The following is an 18,873-nucleotide window of genomic DNA, read 5'->3' on the forward strand; positions in this document are numbered from 1 at the left end:
CTCGTTGTCTGAAGACTCACGTCCTGGTACAACGATTGCCTATTTTGAACGTGAAAGATGCAGATTCTGAGAAAAATGGGCAAATAAAATGTTCTATAGATGGCAAACATCCCTTTAAAATCGAGTCATCTTTAACAAACTATTACAATTTAGTTTCAGATCAACATTTTGACCGCGAGTCGGTCTCAGAATATAACATAACAATAACAGCCACGGACTTTGGGACTCCCCCACTTTGTAGCTCAACAAAATTACATCTTAAAATCTCTGACGTAAACGACAATGCACCATTTTTGATAAAAGCAGTTATTCTGCTCAGATCACAGAGAATAATTCACCTGGAATTTCAATATTTGCTGTCAGCGCGAGGGACTCTGATTGGAACCAAAACGCCAGAATCTCGTATCTTTTAGAGGACACACAGGTCAGTGGTAGTCCAGTTTCTACTTATGTGTCTTTAAACTCTGAAACTGGAGTTCTTAGCGCGGTTCGCTCCTTTGATTATGAGCAAATTAAACAACTTCAGCTAGTAGTCAAAGCTCAGGATGGAGGCTCTCCTCCACTCAGTAGTAATGTGACTGTGAAAATACTGATCCAGGACCAGAACGACAATCCTCCTCAGGTTCTATATCCAGTCCAGACTGGTGGCTCTCTGGTGGCTGAAATGGTGCCTCGTTCAGCAGACGTGGGCTATCTGGTGACTAAAGTGGTGGCTGTTGATGTGGACTCTGGACAGAATGCCTGGCTCTCCTATAAACTGCAGAAAGCCACAGACAGGGCGCTGTTTGAAGTGGGCTTACAGAATGGAGAAATAAGAACTATCCGCCAAGTGACTGATAAAGATGCAGTGAAACAAAGACTGACTGTTATAGTGGAGGACAACGGGCAGCCCTCTCGTTCAGCTACAGTCATTGTTAACGTGGCGGTGGCGGACAGCTTCCCTGAAGTGCTGTCGGAGTTCACTGACTTTACCCAGGACAAGGAGTACAATGACAACCTGACTTTTTACTTAGTGTTGGCTCTGGCTGTAGTTTCCTTCCTCTTCATCACGTGTTTAGTGGTTATTATATCAGTGAAAATCTACAGATGGAGACAGTCTCGCATCCTGTGTCACTCCAATCTCCCTGTGATTCCATATTATCCACCACGTTACTCAGACACTTTGGGGACAGGGACTCTCCAACACGTGTACAATTACGAGGTGTGCAGGACGACTGACTCCAGAAAGAGTGACTGTAAGTTCGGCAGAGCTGGTAGTCAGAACGTGTTGATAATGGACCCCAGTTCTACAGGGACGATGCAGCGAATGCAGAGTGAAACGAGCATCCTGGATGAACCAGACTCTCCTTTAGAGGTGAGTTAGGATAACCTTACCTTTCCTCTGATCCTGTATGTTTTTCTCTCTTCATCTTAAATGGTTGCACTGATTATGCATACTTGAACACCTTGCTTTAATTTTCAGCACCAGGGATAGCGCCTCAGGTTGTTTGAATCATTTTGCAAGGATTCTGCCTCTGTAACACCCTGTGCAAACGTAGCAATGGCTTTTAAAACCACGTTCTACGAATTACGTTAAAATGCATCTCTCTTGCATTTCCAAATTATATTGTTTTTGACTCTAAGAAAACTAGAGACATCAGGTAAATACTTCTGTCATAGGATTAGAAAAAAAACAGAACCTCTCACGTCTGGTGTTGATGACTTGTTCAAATTCAAACCTTTCCTCACCTTTGCGCTGCTTATCAATATTCAATAGAAGTTTTATTTTGTACGCTTTTGCAGTGCAAGTGGGTAATTTTCTGGAGATTTTATAATAATTTCCTCCATTTCTGTGCTTCTGTGTGCAGCAATGCATTGTTTTCTATAGTTAAAGTTTTTCGTTGCTTGCACTCGTAAGACACTGTATTGTGTGGCATGTTAGATGCTTAGGGCCCCACTGTACTACTGAATTTATCATATACCAGAGTTTGTGTTTGTTTCAGTTTCGTGGTAATGACGATATTGATTTTCTCTGCAAGTGAGATTGTTGGCAGTCAGTTGCTATGTGAATTGAATTTGCAGTTAATTTTCTTCCTTGTGTTGATATTCAGTGAGTGGACTCTAAGGGACGCTGTTGGTCAAGTAAAAACAAATCGGAACAGTGTTTTAGGCGGTGCCTTCCTTCATTCTGCTCTGTATTGGGCAGATATACTTTGACTGTGGACGACATTTGTGATGGACCCAGATATACTGGCAATGGTTTGAATTTTTTTTCTACGAGAGAGAGGAATTATTGTAAATCCTCCAGTGTTTGAAGAGTATCGTTTCATAACGCTTATTTGGTAACATGGATTTCAGAAAACATCTCTGCCGGGCTTTAAGATGGCGTTTGTGCTACAAACTGACGCCGCAAAGCATTCTGCTTCTCTTTTTCTAAGTCATATTGCCAGTGGTCAAATACGTTATTCAATCCCAGAAGAGATGAAGAAGGGGTCCCTTATTGGGAATGTCGCATTGGACCTTGGAATAGATATGCAGAGGCTGCGTTCTGGTCGGGCCCGTATCGTTACCGGAGAAAGCATCCAGTACACCGAGCTGAAGACAGACAAAGGGATTCTAGTCGTGAATGAGAGAATAGACCGGGAGCAGCTTTGCGGAGATGTAACACCGTGCAGCTTCAGCTTTGATCTGATCTTAGAAAATCCGATGGAACTGCACCACGTTACAGTCGAAGTATTGGACATAAATGATAATTCACCTTCTTTTCATCAGCACGACATGAAACTGACGATTGGAGAATCAGCCGCTCCGGGAGCGCGTTTTGTTTTACCAACAGCCAATGATCCTGATGTAGGACTCAATGGGCTTCAGGACTATCATTTATCTCCGAATGAAAATTTTATCTTAAAAAAGCATTCAAATAATGACGGACGAAAAAATGCAGAGATGGTCCTTGAGAAACCGTTGGATAGAGAGCGATATCCTAGTCTGTCCCTAAAGCTGATAGCAGTGGACGGTGGGACGCCACAGAAATCTGGTACAGTAAATATAGATATCACTGTCTTAGATGTTAATGACAATTCTCCTGTTTTCAATCAGTCAGTCTACAAAGCCACTGTTATGGAAAATGCCGCTAAAGGGACTTATATAATCACCGTGAATGCTAGTGATGCAGACAGTGGATCAAATGGTTTGATTTATTATTCTATTTCAAAAATGCAAGGCAACATACACAGTATTTTCGAAATTAACAAGACAACAGGTGTGATATTTCTTTCAGGGGAGGTTGACTATGAAAAAGCAAAGAAATATGAAATACGCATTGAGGCAACTGACCAAGGGGCTTTGACAGACTCCAGTAAAGTTGTAGTTGATGTGATTGACGTGAATGATAACCCACCTGTCATTAATATGATGTCATTCACTAGTCCTGTGTCAGAGGACTCCCCTCCTGGTACAACAATTGGCATTATAAATGTAAAAGATCTCGACTCAGGTGATAACGGACAAGTAAATTGTAGAATAGAACAAAACGCACCTTTCAAAATTAAATCTAATTTGAGAAATTACTATACATTGGTAACTGATATTGTATTAGACCGTGAAAGTGTGTCAGACTATAACATCACTGTTGTTGCGACAGATGCAGGAATGCCTCCTCTGTCAACAAAAAGAACCTTTCATTTAAAGGTCTCTGATGTGAACGATAATTCTCCAACATTTTCACAAGGTGTTTACAGTGCGTGTATTGCAGAGAACAACTCCCCAGGCGTTTCTGTTCTCACTGTGAGAGCTAAAGATCCTGATGAAAACCAAAACGCTCGCATATCTTATATTCTGGATGTTAGTGGTGTAGGCGGATTTCCAGTTTCTGAATATGTTTCTGTAAATGCAGAAAGCGGAATCGTTCATGCAGTTCGCTCATATGACTACGAACAGATCAAAGAACTGACATTCGTTGTCAAAGCTCAGGATGGAGGCTCTCCTCCACTCAGTAGTAATGTAACTGTGAAAATTCTGATCCAGGACCAGAACGACAACCCCCCTCAGGTTCTGTACCCAGTCCAGACTGGTGGCTCTCTGGTGGCTGAAATGGTGCCTCGTTCAGCAGACGTGGGCTATCTGGTGACTAAAGTGGTGGCTGTTGATGTGGACTCTGGACAGAATGCCTGGCTCTCCTATAAACTGCAGAAAGCCACAGACAGGGCGCTGTTTGAAGTGGGCTTACAGAATGGAGAAATAAGAACTATCCGCCAAGTGACTGATAAAGATGCAGTGAAACAAAGACTGACTGTTATAGTGGAGGACAACGGGCAGCCCTCTCGTTCAGCTACAGTCATTGTTAACGTGGCGGTGGCGGACAGCTTCCCTGAAGTGCTGTCGGAGTTCACTGACTTTACCCAGGACAAGGAGTACAATGACAACCTGACTTTTTACTTAGTGTTGGCTCTGGCTGTAGTTTCCTTCCTCTTCATCACGTGTTTAGTGGTTATTATATCAGTGAAAATCTACAGATGGAGACAGTCTCGCATCCTGTATCACTCCAATCTCCCTGTGATTCCATATTATCCTCCACGTTACTCAGACACTTTGGGGACAGGGACTCTCCAACACGTGTACAATTACGAGGTGTGCAGGACGACTGACTCCAGAAAGAGTGACTGTAAGTTCGGCAGAGCTGGTAGTCAGAACGTGCTGATAATGGACCCCAGTTCTACAGGGACGATGCAGCGGATACAAAGTGAAAAGAGCATCCTGGATGAACCAGACTCTCCTCTAGAGGTTAGTCAAATAATATAGCTTCATCTAGGTGCCATTATTATTTTTTCTTTGTTCATTTAACGTCTAGTGAACTGTTTCGCACTATGTCATCATGTTCAGCACCATGGACAGCAGTACTCAGTATCACTTGATAAGATTACTGCGTCTGTATTGACATGCCGAACTTCAACAAAGTATCACTCTTTACTCTGAGTTAGTGTTAGAATGAAATTACACACGCACGTTGCTTTGACTTAGTTAATGTTGTGTTAAGGCAGACTCCTAACCTGCTAGGTTCTTGCAACTTTGTAAATATGAAAGTGCTGATCTCCAGAGTCTCTTGTGTGTATTCACTCGTGATTATGTATTTGAAAAACACCTTGCGCGTGATTTAAGTTATCATTTTGAGAATCAAAAATGCCGTCGTTCATTGCTCTAATTACCAAATTATTAGGGTTTTATTTCCCAGCGCTTCGTGAACAATGATAGAAATTTTAGTGGTATTTTGTGTATGTAATTTATCTGTTTCACGTGCGTCACACGGGCATTTTTTTATTCATATGCTTGCATATTATAAGAGCTAATAGCTTGAAAACGGCTTCACTCTAAAACTTGTTTTGAGATAATTTTGTATTTAAATGTAATTAACAATTTTTCCAATTCTATATAGTACATTTTCCCAGAAACAATTCATTGTTGCATGGTGTTATTGATTTTGGACTCTAAGGGACGCTGTTGGTCAATCCAACATAATCTTTGAAACATTAACACACAGTCCCCTCCCTTGCTTCTCTGGCCTATGAGAGAAAAGGAGATAGTGTGCATTATGTGGGCTGACAGACAGAAAACAGACTCACATGAACCGATACATCCGTTTAGATATTATCTGTAAAAACAATACAGTTTTTCCTTAGTGCTTCGTGAGTTTTATTTTTCAAAATAAGTGTCGTCCTTGGATCGTTGTAAGGCATTTTTTTTCGTGTTTTCATTTATTATGGCATGTGGAATACGACCCTATACCCGGTGCGAAAAATGGCGTTTTGGCTGCGGACAGAACTGGCATTTACTGCTGGTCCTTTTTTATTTAATTTGTATGGTCAACGGACATATCCGATATTCAATACCAGAGGAGATGAAGAAAGGTTCCCTAGTCGGTAATGTAGCACAGGATCTTGGTTTGGATCTGAAAAGGCTTCGTTCCGGTCGGGCCCGTATCGTGACCGGCGAGAGCATCCAGTACACCGAGCTGAAGACAGACAAAGGGATTTTAGTCGTCAATGATAGAATTGACCGAGAGCAGCTTTGTGGAGACGTGACACCGTGTAGTTTCAGCTTTGAGGTGATTTTAGAAAACCCGATGGAGCTATATCAAATTACAGTTGAAATAACAGACATAAATGATCATTCGCCCACGTTTAAAAGAAACAGCATCCATTTTGAAATCAGTGAATCCGCTAATACTGGATCTCGATTTCCACTGACTAGTGCAGAAGATCCAGATGTGGGTGTTAATGGACTCAGAGAATATTTTTTGACCGAGAATGACAATTTTGTTTTAAAACAAAACTCAAATGCAGATGGAAAGAAATACGCAGAGATGGTTCTTCAGAAGCCATTAGACAGAGAGACAAATCCTCATCTGTCTCTAAAGCTGATAGCTGTAGACGGTGGAAGTCCGCAGAGATCTGGTACAGTAAATATAGATGTGACTGTTCTTGATATCAATGACAATGCACCTGTATTTAATCAATCTGTGTACAAAGCTACAGTGATGGAAAATTCTCCCAGAGATACTTACGTTACCACTGTTAATGCCAGTGACGCAGACATCGGGTCAAACAGTATTGTTACGTATTATTTTTCAGATCTGAACAGTGGTCTAAGTGATTTGTTTAGAATTGATGAAAAAACTGGCGTCATTTCAATAACAGGCTCTATTGATTATGAAAAAGACAAAAATATGAACTTAGAATAGAAGGAAAAGATCAAGGAGGTTTGACAGATTCAAGTAAAGTGATAATTGAAGTTACTGATGTGAATGACAACGCCCCTACTATTAGCGTCATGTCGTTCACTAGTCCTGTGTCAGAGGACTCCCCTCCCGGTACAACAATTGGCATTATAAATGTAAAAGATCTCGATTCAAGTGATAACGGACAAGTAAATTGTAGAATAGAACAAAACGCACCTTTCAAAATAAAATCCAATTTAAGAAATTACTATACATTGGTGACTGATATTGTATTAGACCGTGAAAGTGTTTCAGACTATAATATCACTGTTGTTGCGACAGATGCAGGAATGCCTCCTCTGTCAACAAAAAGAACCTTTCATTTAAAGGTCTCTGATGTGAACGATAATGCCCCGGTTTTTCCACGAGGTGTTTACAGCGCATTTATTCCAGAGAATAACTCTCCAGGCGTTTCTGTTCTCACTGTGAGAGCTAAAGATCCTGATGAAAACCAAAACGCCCGAATATCGTATATTTTGGAAGATACTAATACCGGTGGATCTCCAGTTTCTGAGTATGTTTCTATAAATGCAGAAAGTGGAGTGATACATGCAGTTCGCTCGTTTGATTATGAGCAAATCAAACAGCTGGTTTTCATTGTCAAAGCGCAGGATGGAGGTTCACCTCCACTCAGTAGCAATGTGACTGTTAAAATACTGATCCACGACCAGAACGACAACCCTCCTCAGGTTCTGTACCCAGTCCAGACTGGTGGCTCTCTGGTAGCTGAAATAGTGCCTCGTTCAGCAGATGTGGGCTATCTGGTGACTAAAGTGGTGGCTGTTGATGTGGACTCTGGACAGAATGCCTGGCTCTCCTATAAACTGCAGAAAGCCACAGACAGGGCGCTGTTTGAAGTGGGCTTACAGAATGGAGAAATAAGAACTATCCGCCAAGTGACTGATAAAGATGCAGTGAAACAAAGACTGACTGTTATAGTGGAGGACAACGGGCAGCCCTCTCGTTCAGCTACAGTCATTGTTAACGTGGCGGTGGCGGACAGCTTCCCTGAAGTGCTGTCGGAGTTCACTGACTTTACACAGGACAAGGAATACAATGACAACCTGACTTTTTACTTAGTGTTGGCTCTGGCTGTAGTTTCCTTCCTCTTCATCACGTGTTTAGTGTTTATTATATCAGTGAAAATCTACAGATGGAGACAGTCTCGCATCCTGTATCACTCCAATCTCCCTGTGATTCCATATTATCCACCACGTTACTCAGACACTTTGGGGACAGGGACTCTCCAACACGTGTACAATTACGAGGTGTGCAGGACGACTGACTCCAGAAAGAGTGACTGTAAGTTCGGCAGAGCTGGTAGTCAGAACGTGCTGATAATGGACCCCAGTTCTACAGGGACGATGCAGCGGTTACAGAATGAAAAGAGCATCCTGGATGAACCAGACTCTCCTCTAGAGGTGAGGTGCAAGACGCAACTTGTTTATTTTTGGAATCTTTTTTTTGTCTGAACTGAAATTAAATTGCAATGAGTCGTTGGATGTAGTTTAACCCCACAACAAGTGAGCGCGATGTTTTTCAGTACCACAGTGCGGACAGCTCCTCTTTAATATACAATACTTCCTGTTTGATAACTTTCCATTTCCAACATAACTTCTAATGAGAAATTCACCTTATACTATTTACTGTATAATAGTAATAACAATAATTATCATTATAACAACAACAAAACCAATTTTCATTATTATCAAAACATGTACCTACTGGCAAGGCTCTCAAAATTTGCATATGTATTTTTATTTATTTAATCTGTCCGTGATAATACACACATCAGTGTTTATCCTTTTCCCCTCGGTTTGGATGTTTATTATGCTCTTTCAAGCTTTTCGCTGTGTTGTGGTACACACTTTGGACTCTAAGTGACGCTGTTGAACAAGAATATAATGTGTAATCAACAAACCTCCCTGTTGCAGTTCAGTGACGTTCTTTGTGAGTATCACACTGAAGTAGTCTTAGAGGCATCATCAGTAAACGCATATATCTTGGATGAGAAATACTTTTTGGACTCTGGTTGCTTTGTTGTTTTGTTTTTTTAAATAATATCTTAACCACGCAGTTCTGGAGGACTTTATATTACTGGATGCAGATCCGAAGATCACGGTTCCTTTTTCCCTGAAAATTTCCCATTCTGACATGGCGTATCAGCAGCTGCTCTGGCAAATGGCGTTTGTATTTCGGATTCCAACGCGGCAATGGTAATTTTTTTGCTTTTCTTCTTTAAAATCGTAGCTGGTCAGATCCGCTACTCAGTACCGGAGGAGATGAAGAAGGGTTCTCTTATTCGGTAATGTAGCACAGGATCTTGGTTTGGATCTGAAAAGGCTTCATTCTGGTCGAGCCCGGTATCGTCACCGGAGAGAACAATCAGTACACTGAGCTGAAAACAGACAAAGGCATTTTAGTCGTCAATGAAAGAATAGACCGTGAGCAGCTTTGTGGAGACGTGACACCGTGCAGTTTCAGCTTTGAAATGATTTTAGAAAATCCCATGGAGCTACACCACGTAAACGATTGAAGTGTTAGATGTGAATGATCATCCTCCCGTTTTCAAGAAGTCAGATATTATGTTAGATATAAGCGAGTCCGCTAACATTGGGGCGGCGATTTGGTGCTGGACAGTGCAGAGGATCCCTGATGTCGGCGTCAATGGCCTGCAAAATTATGTTTTAACCTCAAACGACAATTTCGTTTTGAAGCAACATGTAAATCCAGACGGGAGTAAATATGCAGAGATAGTGCTTCAGAAACAGTTAGACAGAGAAAAGGTTCCCAGTCTCTCTTTGAAGCTTATAGCAGTAGATGGTGGAAATCCACAGAGATCTGGAACCGTAAATATAAACATAGTAGTTTTAGATGCCAATGACAATGCGCCCGTTTTCAATCAGTCTGTTTATAAGGCCACGGTGATAGAAAACGCAGCAAAGGGGACTAAAATCGTTACTGTTAATGCTACAGACGTAGATAGTGGGTCGAATGGTTACATCACATATTCAATTTCAAATGTGAAGAGCAATATAGCTGACTTATTGTCCATAGATCAGGTCTCTGGTGTGTTGTCTGTTTCGGGCCCAATAGATTTTGAGAGGGATAAGAAATATGAGCTCAGAATTGATGCAAAGGATCAGGGAGGTTTAACGGATTCAAGTAAAGTGATAATTGAAGTTACTGATGTGAATGACAACGCCCCTACTATAGCGTCATGTCGTTCACTAGTCCTGTGTCAGAGGACTCCCCTCCCGGTACAACTATTGGCATTATAAATGTAAAGGATCTCGATTCAAGTGATAACGGACAAGTAAACTGTAGAATAGAACAAAACGCACCTTTCAAAATCAAATCAAATTTAAGAAATTACTATACATTGGTGACTGATACTGTATTAGATCGTGAAAGTGTTTCAGACTATAACATCACTGTTGTTGCGACAGATGCAGGAATGCCTCCTCTCTCCACAAAAAGAACCTTTCATTTAAAGGTCTCTGATGTGAACGATAACTCTCCAGTGTTTTCACAAGGTGTTTACAGCGCTTTTATTGCGGAGAATAACTCTCCAGGCGTTTCTCTTGTCACTGGTGAGAGCTAAAGATCCTGATGAAAACCAAAACGCTCGGCATATCGTATATTCTGGAGGATTCTGATCTTGACGGATCTCCAGTTTCTCAGTCTGTGTCTGTAAATGCAGAAAGTGGAGTGATACATGCAGTTCGCTCGTTTGATTATGAGCAAGTTAAACAATTGGTTTTCGTCGTCAAAGCTCAGGATGGAGGCTCTCCTCCTCCTCAGTAGCAATGTGACTGTGAAAATACTGATCCAGGACCAGAACGACAACCCTCCTCAGGTTCTGTACCCAGTCCAGACTGGTGGCTCTCTGGTGGCTGAAATGGTGCCTCGTTCAGCAGATGTGGGCTATCTGGTGACTAAAGTGGTGGCTGTTGATGTGGACTCTGGACAGAATGCCTGGCTCTCCTATAAACTGCAGAAAGCCACAGACAGGGCGCTGTTTGAAGTGGGCTTACAGAATGGAGAAATAAGAACTATCCGCCAAGTGACTGATAAAGATGCAGTGAAACAAAGACTGACTGTTATAGTGGAGGACAACGGGCAGCCCTCTCGTTCAGCTACAGTCATTGTTAACGTGGCGGTGGCGGACAGCTTCCCTGAAGTGCTGTCGGAGTTCACTGACTTTTACCCAGGACAAGGAGTACAATGACAACCTGACTTTTTACTTAGTGTTGGCTCTGGCTGTAGTTTCCTTCCTCTTCATCACGTGTTTAGTGGTTATTATATCAGTGAAAATCTACAGATGGAGACAGTCTCGCATCCTGTATCACTCCAATCTCCCTGTGATTCCATATTATCCTCCACGTTACTCAGACACTTTGGGGACAGGGACTCTCCAACACGTGTACAATTACGAGGTGTGCAGGACGACTGACTCCAGAAAGAGTGACTGTAAGTTCGGCCGAGCTGGTAGTCAGAACGTGTTGATAATGGACCCCAGTTCTACAGGGACGATGCAGCGGATACAGAGTGAAAAGAGCATCCTGGATGAACCAGACTCTCCTCTAGAGGTTAGTTCAGTTTTATCACCTGACCCAATCTCTGGAGCTTTGCGCTCGAAATCCCACTACTTCTCTTCCTGCTGATTGCTTACTGTGCTTTTATTCTAACCTGCCAGTTGTAGCGAAATCAGTAATGTGCCACTATACGGCAGCAATCAAGTGGTGGACTTTGTTTAATGAATGTGACTGTTGTTTTCCGTTTTAGAAGAAATAACTTTTAAGTCTCTGCACATTATAGCGGACCATAGTGAATAGAGTTTCCACATATTTAATATCAGTGTTTTAGTTCTTTTCTTTCTCACCTTTGCTCTGGCTCCTGCTGTCCCTTTGCTGTACTCATGATGCTTTCAGTACCATAGACAGCGACACCCCATTCCTTTATATATTATAGTTATGTGTTGCTTTTTAAACGTCATGTAATATTTCTAACATTTATCCAACAATATTTGATTGAATGCCATTGCAGTGTTTGCACTGCTTCTGCTGTTGTTTCAGTACTTCATTTGACTCCGTTTTTTCAGGGTAACGTAAATGTAGTGATAGTACATTCGAGCTCTAAGTTCACATATTCATATGCATTAAATACTTGGCCTCGGGGCCCCACTCTGAGGAGTTCAGGATTTGGACTCTAAGTGACGCTGTTGGTTAGCAAAACGATGTTAGTGTTCACAGCGAGCCTTCCCCTTCCCTTTCCTCTGTATCGTCGTTGGGCATGACAGTGGAATTATAGTCCTTCGTGAAAGGACAGGGCGTGAAGAGCCAATCTTTTTACAAATTCGTGTTTGGAATATACGAAGACCGCGTTGTTATCTCAAAGCACCATACATTTTAAAGTGGACTACAATCTCGTGTTTATTTTCCTTAAGTGAGGAGACTTCATTAGTAGGTTTTATTTTTGCTGATATGGAAACCCGAGGCCACCTCTACTCTAGAAATGTAAGATGGCGATTATCTTGTATATTACAATGGAAACTGGGATTTCTCATCTTGCTTACTTCTGTGGGCGATAGAGTGACTGGCCAGATTCGTTATTCTATCCCAGAGGAGATGAAAAAAGGTTCCGTTATTGGCAGTGTAGCACAAGACCTCGGTCTGGATCTGCAAAGGCTCCGTGCTGGCCGTGCCCGCATCGTCAGTGGAGAAAACATCCAGTACACCGAGCTGAAGACAGACAAAGGGATTCTTGTCGTGAATGAGAGAATAGACCGAGAGCAGCTTTGTGGAGATGTGACACCGTGCAGCCTCAGCTTTGAAATGATTTTAGAAAATCCGATCGAACTTCATCGTGTCACTGTCGAAATTTTAGATATAAATGATAATGCTCCTTTCTTTCCAAATACAGACATTCAGTTTGAAATGAGCGAATCTGCTATGGTTGGAGCAAAATTTCCTGTCGAAAGCGCAGTTGATCCTGACGTTGGAGTAAATGCATTACAAAATTACATTCTTTCTCTCAATAATTATTTCATTCTGAAACAACATGCAAATCCAGACGGCAGTAAATACGCAGAATTGGTGCTTCAGAAGCCATTAGACAGAGAGGAGCACCCCACTCTCCCTCTAAAAGTAATAGCTGTAGACGGTGGAAATCCACAAAGATCAGGTACTGTGAATATAAAAGTATCTGTCTTAGATGCAAACGATAATGCCCCCGTTTTCAACCAGTCAGTTTACAGGGCCGTCGTTGTGGAAAATGCGCCAAAGGGAACTTATATTACAACAGTTAACGCTACTGATGCAGATAGTGGCTCTTATGGTGAAATAATTTTCAATTTTTCGAAAATAAAAGGCAGTACGGTTGATATGTTTAGCATCGATGAAAACACAGGTGTCATTTCAGTTGCCGGACTCATTGACTTTGAAAAAGAGAAGAAATATGAGCTGAGGTTAGAGGCAAGGGATCGAGGCGGTTTGACTGGGACCAGTAAAGTTATAATTGATGTTATTGACGTTAACGACAATGTTCCGGTTATTAATATCATGTCATTTTCTAATACTATATCAGAAGATGCCCCTCTGGGCACGACAATAGCTGTTATCAATGTCAAAGACGCTGACTCAGAGAAAAATGGACAAATAAAATGTGCTATAGACAAAACACTTCCGTTAAAAATCCAGTCGTCTCTAACTAACTACTACAATTTAGTGGCGGACCAGCATTTTGACAGAGAGACTACTTCTGAATTCGATATCACAATAATAGCCACTGATTCAGGTTCTCCACCTCTCTCTAGCTCTGTCACATTACAACTTAGAATCTCTGACGTAAACGATAACGGCCCATTGTTTGACAAAACTTCATATTCTGCTTATGTCAAAGAGAATAATTCTCCTGGAATGTCTATCACCACTGTCAGCGCGCGGGACTCTGACTGGAATCAAAACGCGAGAATCTCCTATTTCCTGGAGGACACACAGGTCAGTGGCAACCCAGTTTCTTCTTATGTGTCCATAAACTCTGAAACTGGACTTATACATGCAGTTCGCTCATTTGATTATGAACAGATCAAGCAGCTTGTATTTACAGTCAAAGCCCAGGATGGAGGCTCACCACCTCTAAGCAGCAATACGACTATTAAATTAAATATTCAGGATCAGAACGACAACCCTCCTCAGGTTCTATATCCAGTCCAGACTGGTGGCTCTCTGGTGGCTGAAATGGTGCCTCGTTCAGCAGATGTGGGCTATCTGGTGACTAAAGTGGTGGCTGTTGATGTGGACTCTGGACAGAATGCCTGGCTCTCCTATAAACTACAGAAAGCCACAGACAGGGCGCTGTTTGAAGTGGGCTTACAGAATGGAGAAATAAGAACTATCCGCCAAGTGACTGATAAAGATGCAGTGAAACAAAGACTGACTGTTATAGTGGAGGACAACGGGCAGCCCTCTCGTTCAGCTACAGTCATTGTTAACGTGGCGGTGGCGGACAGCTTCCCTGAAGTGCTGTCGGAGTTCACTGACTTTACCCAGGACAAGGAGTACAATGACAACCTGACTTTTTACTTAGTGTTGGCTCTGGCTGTAGTTTCCTTCCTCTTCATCACGTGTTTAGTGGTTATTATATCAGTGAAAATCTACAGATGGAGACAGTCTCGCATCCTGTATCACTCCAATCTCCCTGTTATTCCATATTATCCACCACGTTACTCAGACACTTTGGGGACAGGGACTCTCCAACACGTGTACAATTACGAGGTGTGCAGGACGACTGACTCCAGGAAGAGTGACATGAAATATATGCAACCGATGAGTCAAAGTTTAGTGAGTGTGGATGGAGCTGGACTGATACACCCCAGGTGGAAAAACAGTTGTCAGGCAACTGTTCTCAGATGTCAACTTTGGTGAGTGTTATAATTTCTCTATCTATCTATCTATCTATCTATCTATCTATCTATCTATCTATCTATCTATCTATCTATCTATCTATCTATCTATCTATCTATCTATCTATTTTGTCATTGTTTTTCCTCCTGAAGTATTGAGAGCAAAGAGTGCGGCTGTCAACATCGCTTTAGTATCGCTGTCCATGGTGCTGGACCAGTCGATGGATTCACTTTGAAACACCTCTCTTTACCGCTTGTAGTTCAAGCCGGGCTATTAATAGTTTCACTGAACTGTCTAATACCATATCGACACAATAAGAGAATTAGGTATAGAATCACACTAACCGGAGTCTGGAAGTTGTTTTAGGACCAATATGCTATTCACAGAGGTAATCCTCAATGAATAGCTCAGTCGGTGGACCTGGCAGCAACCATTTTACAATTTATTTCTTCTTTTTTTCATGGCGGTTTTGTCGCTGTTACTGAAAACTGTGTAGACACTTAACAGGGAAAATCCAAAAATCTAGATGGTACAACCATTGAATACAAAAAGACCAGACAAGGCCATATCTCTGTCCTCTGATTTTCCCTATCCATTCTATTTTTTGGTAGTTAGATTGTAATACTGTTTGTGTGTTTGACGCTAACGTGCATATTTTTATAGCTAAGTTCATTAATGTTTCACCCTTACAGCACCAGTCGTGATCTTTAGGGAATTAATTTTAATTAAATAAGAAAACAAAGCCATTTTACTACCATCTTGAACTTAAGCTGATTTTGTGGAACAGAGCCTGGTCAGTGTAAAAACATAGGCTTCACTCATGCTGTCCATTTACGTTATTCCAAAATGTCGCTGTTAGACTGATAACTAGACATTTGATTCGGATACAAACTGTTCCTAATAATGTGCACACCACATACATTACCGTATGTGGGCTCTGAGCGCCGCTGTTGATACATCACTGACTTAACTGTCCAAATAAGCTGTACAGCGGCCCACCCCTTTAACTCCATTTGGTGTTGTACTGCTTGGAAAGAAGACGGTCTGGCCCGTTAAGGTCGAGAGTGTGGAATTTCACGGCGGAAAATACCTTTACCATTTCCATTTATGGATGTAATTATTTTAATTTTCCATTGAACGGGATCACTGCGTGGGTACCTTTGGATTTATGATGGCTTGTATAAGGAAAATAGCTCACAGAGGCCGATGGCAGACACTGGTTGTCATTCTTTGTCTTTGCAGGCTGAGCTCAGTGAGTGGACAGGCTCGGTATTCCATACCGGAGGAGCAGGCAGAGGGCTCTTTTGTTGGAAACATTGCTAGAGATTTAGGTTTGGATGTGGCGAGGCTCATATCGGGTAAAGCTCGTATTATTACAAAAGGAAGCCGACAGTATGTCGATTTAAACCGAGACAAAGGCACCCTTGTTATTAAAGAGCGAATCGACCGGGAAGAGCTTTGTGGAAAGACGACGCCATGTAGCTTTAGTTTTGATGTGATTTTAGAAAATCCAATCCAGCTTTATCGGGTAACAGTGGAGGTAACAGATATTAACGATAACAGTCCACTGTTCCCAAAGGATGCAGTCAATTTGAAAATAGTTGAAAATGCTGCATCGGGGACTCGTTTCTCATTGGAGAGTGCAGACGACCCTGATGTTGGTATTAACGATATTCAGAAATACACCCTGAAACCCTCAGATAATTTCAAATTGGAGGTACAGAATCAACCGGATGGAGGCAGATTTATCGAAATAGTTTTACAAAACCCTTTAGACCGGAGAGAAAGAGGAGACTCACACACTCGTGCTGATTGCTTCAGATGGCGGTGAGCCACATAGATCGGGAACAGTGCGTGTTCATATCACTGTGCTAGATGCTAACGATAATGCGCCAGTGTGCAGCCAGCCTGTTTATAAAGCAGATGTCAAGGAGAATTCTCCTGAAGGAACAGTGGTAACCACTGTTAGTGCAAATGATGCAGATAAAGGAATCAATGGTGAAGTAACTTACTCCATAGCTCATGTTGCAAGAGAAGCGAAGCAGCTTTTTGAAGTCAATGTTAAAACTGGAGAGATTAAAGTTGGCAGGTAAACTAGATTTTGAAAAATCAAAGACTTATCAATTAAACGTGCAGGCTAGTGACCACGGGGGGATATACAGACACGTGCAAAGTTATTATTCAAATAATTGATGAGAATGACAACGTCCCAACGATACAGCTTATGTCATTTTCTAACTCTATATCCGAGGATTCACCCACAGGTACAACTATAGCTGTTGTTAATGTCGACGACGAAGACTCTGATGGCAACGGTGTTGTCAAATGCTCCATTAATTCTGACTTACCCTTCAAAATTGAGTCTTCCTTAACTGGATATTACACCATAGTGACTGAAAACTTCTTAGACAGAGAAAGTATTCCTGAGTATAACATCACCATAACCGTGTCTGACCAAGGCTCCCCGCCTCTGTCTAGCAGTAAAAACATCAATGTAAAAGTGTCTGATGTGAATGACAGCCCACCCAAATTTTATAAATCAGAATACAGTAAGACGATACCAGAGAACAACTCTCCTGGTTTTTCTGTGTTTACTCTCAGTGCCAGTGATGCAGACTGGGGCCAAAACGCTCGAGTTTCATACTTTCTGGAGGAGAAAGAGATTAATGGGGTAGCGGTGTCTTCTTTAGTGGCAGTAAAATTCAGAAACGGGTGTTATTCATGCAGTGAGGTCGTTTGATTTTGAGCAGATTAAGTGGTTTGAATTTAACGTGACTGCTCGTGATGCTGGATCCCCTCCTCTGAGCTCGGTGGCTACTGTTAGAATACTGATCCAGGACCAGAACGACAACCCTCCTCAGGTTCTGTACCCAGTCCAGACTGGTGGCTCTCTGGTGGCTGAAATGGTGCCTCGTTCAGCAGATGTGGGCTATCTGGTGACTAAAGTGGTGGCTGTTGATGTGGACTCTGGACAGAATGCCTGGCTCTCCTATAAACTGCAGAAAGCCACAGACAGGGCGCTGTTTGAAGTGGGCTTACAGAATGGAGAAATAAGAACTATCCGCCAAGTGACTGATAAAGATGCAGTGAAACAAAGACTGACTGTTATAGTGGAAGACAACGGGGCAGCCCTCTCGTTCAGCTTACAGTCATTGTTTAACGTGGCGGTGGCGGACAGCTTCCCCGAAGTTCTGTCGGAGTTCACTGATTTTACCCCAGGACAAGGAGTACAATGACAACCTGACTTTTTACTTAGTGTTGGCTCTGGCTGTAGTTTCCTTCCTCTTCATCACGTGTTTAGTGGTTATTATATCAGTGAAAATCTACAGATGGAGACAGTCTCGCATCCTGTATCACTCCAATCTCCCTGTGATTCCATATTATCCACCACGTTACTCAGACACTTTGGGGACAGGGACTCTCCAACACGTGTACAATTACGAGGTGTGCAGGACGACTGACTCCAGAAGAGTGACTGTAAGTTCGGCAGAGCTGGTAGTCAGAACGTGCTGATAATGGACCCCAGTTCTACAGGGACGATGCAGCGGATACAGAGTGAAAAGAGCATCCTGGATGAACCAGACTCTCCTCTAGAGGTTGGTTTTTGAGCTATCGTTTTTCACAAACTTACAGTGCATCAATATAGTGTATTTTACATATACTACTTGTTTATTATGGCTTTTCTCACTACATGTTCAGGGGCTTCCTCAGTACTACTAGTGTTGGACAGCTCCTCTAAGAGTTAAGCCACTTTACTGAGTGCAAGGGAGTCAGTAACGAAGATGCACACGGGCAATATTACCTGTACTGGTATTTATTTTCTGTACCACATGAGATATTTTCTGTCTGTTATGCGAAAATATGCATGGACTTTCTGTTTCGAGTTAAGTCATTTCTGGAGGGAGAAATCAAGCGCAGTAATACGACAACAGAGTGCTTTTACTTAACACGTCTCTTTGCTGTACTGCATTTTGCTCTCCCACTTTCTCCCACTCTGTCATTTAAACATCTTTCTCTACATCTAATCATCTGTGGCTGTCTGGTGGTAAATATATTACATGCACACACTGAATTACACATAACTTTTAGATTCTTTTGAACATCAGTTGTACACATTAAACGGCTCATCAAATGAGTTATTTCCTTTCTGTTCTGACAGCACTTGTATTTTCATATCGGACTCTAAGGGCCGCTGTTGGTCTTCAAAGCATATGT

At 42.0% G+C, this 18,873-nt stretch overlaps 4 protein-coding genes and 2 pseudogenes across 4 annotated transcripts; all 6 read left to right on the forward strand.

Annotated features, from left to right (window-relative positions):
• Window positions 1-306: 306 nt before the first annotated feature.
• LOC108899966 (protocadherin gamma-A7-like) lies at window positions 307-1,779 on the forward strand (the record flags this gene model as incomplete). Its single annotated transcript, XM_051068384.1, has 1 exon — window positions 307-1,779. A coding segment is annotated over one exon (1,057 nt), but the record flags the coding sequence as incomplete, so codon positions are not given.
• Window positions 1,780-2,144: 365 nt separating this feature from the next.
• Window positions 2,145-4,964, forward strand: LOC108899962 (protocadherin gamma-A8-like). Its single transcript, XM_018700723.2, is given in 1 exon segment — window positions 2,145-4,964. A coding segment is annotated over 1 exon segment (2,460 nt). The 5' UTR covers window positions 2,145-2,361; the 3' UTR covers window positions 4,822-4,964.
• A 531-nt stretch (window positions 4,965-5,495) lies between these two features.
• LOC108899965 (protocadherin gamma-A11-like) lies at window positions 5,496-8,580 on the forward strand. The gene is given in 2 exon segments (XM_051068383.1): window positions 5,496-6,695; window positions 6,698-8,580. Coding segments are annotated over 2 exon segments (2,487 nt in total). The 5' UTR covers window positions 5,496-5,734; the 3' UTR covers window positions 8,224-8,580.
• Window positions 8,581-8,964: 384 nt separating this feature from the next.
• LOC108899963 (protocadherin gamma-A7-like) lies at window positions 8,965-11,501 on the forward strand (annotated as a pseudogene).
• Window positions 11,502-11,757: 256 nt separating this feature from the next.
• Window positions 11,758-14,893, forward strand: LOC108899964 (protocadherin gamma-A11-like). Its single transcript, XM_051068382.1, has 2 exons — window positions 11,758-14,644; window positions 14,811-14,893. The coding sequence occupies exons 1-2, from the start codon at window positions 12,238-12,240 to the stop codon at window positions 14,891-14,893; spliced, it is 2,490 nt and encodes an 829-aa protein (XP_050924339.1). The 5' UTR covers window positions 11,758-12,237.
• A 227-nt stretch (window positions 14,894-15,120) lies between these two features.
• Window positions 15,121-18,266, forward strand: LOC127140496 (protocadherin beta-16-like; annotated as a pseudogene).
• Window positions 18,267-18,873: the final 607 nt, after the last annotated feature.

Source organism: Lates calcarifer, unplaced genomic scaffold, assembly GCF_001640805.2.
Source record: "Lates calcarifer isolate ASB-BC8 unplaced genomic scaffold, TLL_Latcal_v3 _unitig_4496_quiver_2964, whole genome shotgun sequence".
NCBI lineage: Eukaryota > Metazoa > Chordata > Actinopteri > Centropomidae > Lates > Lates calcarifer.